We start from the raw sequence: 4,940 nt of genomic DNA on the forward strand, positions 1-4,940 counted from the left end.
CTGTACTACCCATGTTTTCAGAGCTACTATAGTTTCATGCAGAATGTTCCACTACATTCTATAGGTCCTTTATCTGCAGTATCACATTAAACATAAGGTAAAATTAGAAAAGAAAAAACACAACAAGAATATAAAGGGGCAATGGAGTATAAGAATCTTCCTGGTTGCTCTGCTAGTTATGTCTGTGTCACCTCCCTGCTGGAGCAAGCATGGTGGGGAGGCGATGATGGTGATGGTGGTGATGGAGACAATGATGATCTGCTGTCTTTCCAGTGGCAATTCTGTGCCCCAGCATGTGCAAATTAAAGTACACACAATCATGTAATTTTTATGCCTCAGGTATTTTTACAGTGTAACACTGTTTTCCCCATTTCAGTAAAGGGCCTTTTTTTTCTGAGGAGTTAAATAACTTTTTACTCAAATTAGTCAAGCAATAATTAACATGGATTTTAAATTATAGAGCAATAATCTTTTTTTAAAAAAGCTTTCTTTCTTTTTTAAACAGTGTATTGATTTATTAATTTATTTTGGCAATGCTGGGTCTTCATTGGTACATGGGCTTTGCTCTAGTGGCCATGAGTCGGGCTGCTATCTCATTGTGGTGTGCGGACTTCACACTGAACTGACTTCTCTTCTTGTGGAGCACAGGCTCTAGGGTGCTTGGACCTCAGTGGTTGCAGCTTGTGGGCGCAGGAGTTGTGCTTACTGGGCTCTAGAGCAGAGGCTCACTGCTTGTGTCACATGGGCTTAGTTGCTCCACGGAACGTGGGATCTTCCCGGAGTAGGAATTGAACCCATGTCTCCTGCATTGGCCGGTGGATTCTTTACCACTGACCCGTCAGGGAAGATCAGAAAGGATCTCTGATATTACTCAAAATTCAGACAACACTGATTGTGGGAGCTGGAATTTATGATCAAAGAAGGATAGCCATAAAACCAAAGAAAAGATGCCATCACTATAAGTGCTTTTAATAGAAACAAACAAACAAACAAACAAACATTGTTATCACAAAAGAGAATTGTAGTTTATTCAGGAAGTGGAGAAGAAGTAACAGTTGTCGAGTTGGTAGCAATTCCTGCTCATGTGACAGATGACACAGAAGACAGGGAGAGGATCTTCTGATGGTGCCCCGGAGGAGCGCTGCTGCTCTTCCCTCTGAAGCACTGAGTTTTCTCAGCTGTCTTCCCAGAGGCAAGTGGTGTAGCAGCCTCAGGAAGGAAGCCTCTGGCTGTCAGGAGCCCCCACAGGCATATTACAGACTGAAGGATGGAGAAGCTTCCTCTGTATTCATGATAGGCTTTGAAGAGAAGATGAAGGTGGAGCTGTGGAGCTAGATGAGTCAGCTACAAATATGGTGGTGAGGGTAACAGGGGTGGTGATGGTGGTGATGATGGAGACAATGATGACCTGCTGTCTTCCAAGTGCTGTTTATGAGTCTGGCATGTGCCAACTAAATTATACACATTCCTTGAATATTGATTCCTCAGAAGTTTGAAATGAAAATACAATTTTCCCTACACTTTACTAAAGAGAATGAAAACCTGGAGAGGTAAATATTTAGTTCCTCAAACTGTCAAGTGATAATTAAGGAAATAAGATGGAATTGAAATTGTGTAGAAGTATTCTTTGTTAAGACTCAAAATTCAGACAGCACTGATGGTGAGAGCTTGAACCTTGGCATCAAAGGATAGAAACAAAACAAGATGATGATATGGTATTACTAAAAACAGTTTTAAAAGAAAGAAAACATTTTTGCCATCACACAAAGGAACTGAACTTTATTCGTTGAGGAGGATAAGCAACAGTTGACCAGCTGGTAGAAACCCCTGCCCAGGTGAAAGACAGACCCAAGAGAGGGAGAGAATCCTCTGATGATGCCCAGGAGAAAAGCTGCTGCTCTTCCATCTGAAGCTCTGTGATGCTTTCCCAGCTGTCCTCCCAGAGGAGAGCAGAACAGCAGCCTCAGGAAGGAAACCTGTGGCTGTTAGGTATCACCACAGGCATACTGCAGGCTGAAGGAAGGAGAAGCTTCTTCTATATCCATGATGGACTTTAAAGGGAAGATGAAGGTGGAGCTGTGGAGCCAGGTGAGTCAGCTGTCCTCATCCTTTCCTGATCCAGATACAAGCTGATGCTTCTACTTGCTTTTGGGTGGGCACTTCTGCTGGCATTGTTGGGGAGGTGGCACGGGAGGGCATTTCTGCTGGCACTTTGGAGGTGGGCATGGCTCAGGGCACTTTGGAGGTGGGCAAGGCTCAGGACACTTTGGAGGTGGGCAAGGCTCAGGGCACTTGGGAGGGCACACTACTGGAGGTGGCTGGCAGGGCTGCTTGCACTGCTGCTGCTGATAAGACATCTTTCTGGAGTCTCAGAATCTGGAAGAAATTACATGACAGTGTTCACAAGAAGGAACTGCTACAGGGAGAAAAGTCTGAGCTTGTTTAATAACATAGGATAGAATCTTTGCAGTCCCTAAGAATGTGGTTTGATCTCTTTAATCCCTTCCAATGAACTTCTGGTCTCTCTCTCTCTCTTTAACAAATTGTATTATTGGCTCAGAGAAAATCTTTTTACATACAACTTTTCAAAAAACCAATCAATGTTGTTCTGTTTTCCTTTTTTTTCTGAAAAGAGCATCTTCAATAAAGGCCATCATATTCCAAAAATCTAAGCTCACAAGCAATTCTCATCATCATTACCTATCATGAATTCCCAGTAGTATAACTTGGGTACAGAGCAAATGATCACCAGGAAGGATACAAGGCCCCATACCTTCTAAGATAATTGACTCTTCAATAACAGCAGAAGGACACAAGAAAGATACAGAAAGAGGAAAAATACTTCTTTCCTTGCCTCTTGTCACAGATTTTTAAAAAATCTCTTCAGTAAAGGAATTCAAACTCTGTAACAGGAACTTAATAAATACTCCATATCACTGTTTTCAAATTCCAAACTCCCATCCACTAAGGAGTATTAAAGTCATGACAATAACTTTGGACACACCAAATTTGCTATAGCCAGAATTAATTCACAAGTAGAGAGCCCAAGAATAGAGTTGAACTGAAGAATCAGACTCACCAGGTTCTCCAAAATCTATCTGGACTTGAGTAGCAGGAGGATGGCAGTGATGCAGCAGAGGGCCTTTTTATAGGGACTAGCTGCCCCACCCAGGAGGAAGCAGAGCTGCCAAAACAGGCCTGGTTCAGTCATTTCCCAACCAAAATGCAAATCCATCCATAAGCGGCTTGACAAGGACTCCAGAAGGAGGAAATGTCCTGCTCCAGGATCTCCTCCCTGGATTATCTTCCCATGACCACAGCATCCTTGTCTTAAGCTCTCAGTTTCAGAGGTATATGGCAGTGGGAGAATTTGGGAGGGTTCTTTAACTAGGAGTCAAAGCCTCCCCTTTTTGATTGGGGAAGATTCCTCCTTGATACCTTTCACCTTCTATGAATTATAAAAGTGCCTGTCTTGTTCCACTTGAACTGGGTGCCATTTTGTTGTACATACTGGGTTGAAAAGAGCCTGGCTATCTAGTGACACCTTTTTCTTTACCTCAAGTCCTTCTTATAATGCTTTTCCCTTTGATCCATGACCTGCTAATCTGTCTCCTTTCTTCTTCTAAACTGGACTGAGGGCAGGTTGCAGATCATCTCTCCAGCCTTCCCATCATAATACTTAGATATGTTCAGTAAAGTGGTGCCCTCTAGGATCCTCCTTTCACTGCTTTTCTCCCTCAGATAAAAGACATCAAGCTGTTTATTGCAGCCTTTAGAAATCTGTTTCACCTTGGGTCCCAGGGAATTCACTAGTTTAGCATCATCTACTCTAATTCAGTTTTGGCCGCAGCCCCGACTAGGCCAACAACAGAAAGCAAGCTTTTTGCACATAACTCCCCAACATGACGTACCACCTACTTCTACATAATTTCTCCCAACTGTCCTCTTTGTACTACTTCACTCTATGAAAGAAGCTCAGAGCATTGTTCAAATTTTCTGAAGTCCTTCCCCTTTGAAATATTGAAAGGCCCAATCTGGGAAGTAATGCCGTAAAACAACTATTTTTTAATGAAAGTGAAATCATTATGAGCCATTCAATCATTGAAGTTAATTGCCATTCATATACAATTTCTCAATCATTGATAAGAATTTCACTGTAATTTAAACCAATTTTTCAGATTTACCATACTGGTTACAGGGAATATATGTTAAAGAAACCTCTTTCCTGGTCACTTCCTTCAGATAATTTGTCAGTGTTCTAGAAGGAAGCATGGTTAATTTATGAGTCATCTTGAATGGCACAGGGTGCCCAGATATTTTGTCAAATTCCATGTGTTTCTTTAAGGATGTTTTTCAATGGAAGGGCTTCCCTGGTGGCTCACTGGTGACGTATCTGCCTAACAGGCAGGAGATGCCAGTTTGGTCACTGGATCAGGAAAATCCCCTGGATAAGGAAATTGAAACCAACTCAAGTATTCTTGCCTGGAGAATCCCACAGAGAGAGGGCTACATTTCATGGGGTCACAAAGAGTCGGACACAACTTAGCAACAGACTTCCACCTTTTAATATATAAGTCAGTGGTTTGGGTCAAGGAGGTGTCCTCTGTAAGATGGGTAGTCTTTCATCCATTGAAGGCCTGGTTAGACCAATAGTCTAAGCCTTTCTTGGATAAGAAATAATCTTCTTGCATGATAGCCTTCCACAGGTTTTCAGTTCCACAAATTTTGAATTTGCCAGCCTTTATCCTTTCTCTTTCCTGTTTCTCCCTGTGTTTGTCACTCTCTCATATAAAATATATGTATAACATGCATTATATTATAATTTGAAAATTTCATCTGCCATTTCATATACATCATTTCCTAAGTTCAATCAAATTAAAAATTCAAGAAGATTGGGTAAAGTGATTAAAGTAAAAATGTAAATATTACATGATACATGT

At 41.6% G+C, this 4,940-nt stretch overlaps 1 protein-coding gene across 1 annotated transcript; it reads right to left on the reverse strand.

The window, feature by feature from the left end:
- Positions 1-1,750: 1,750 nt before the first annotated feature.
- On the reverse strand, positions 1,751-3,164 carry LOC122677701 (small proline-rich protein 2E-like). The gene is made up of 2 exons (XM_043877910.1): positions 3,080-3,164; positions 1,751-2,376 (listed from the first exon to the last, which is right to left on the reverse strand). Exon 2 carries the CDS (start codon positions 2,355-2,357, stop codon positions 2,139-2,141), a length of 219 nt encoding a protein of 72 aa, XP_043733845.1. The 5' UTR covers positions 2,358-2,376; positions 3,080-3,164; the 3' UTR covers positions 1,751-2,138.
- Between the last annotated feature and the right edge of the window lie 1,776 nt (positions 3,165-4,940).

The sequence above is a fragment of the Cervus elaphus genome, chromosome 20 (assembly GCF_910594005.1).
Source record: "Cervus elaphus chromosome 20, mCerEla1.1, whole genome shotgun sequence".
NCBI classification, from domain to species: domain Eukaryota; kingdom Metazoa; phylum Chordata; class Mammalia; order Artiodactyla; family Cervidae; genus Cervus; species Cervus elaphus.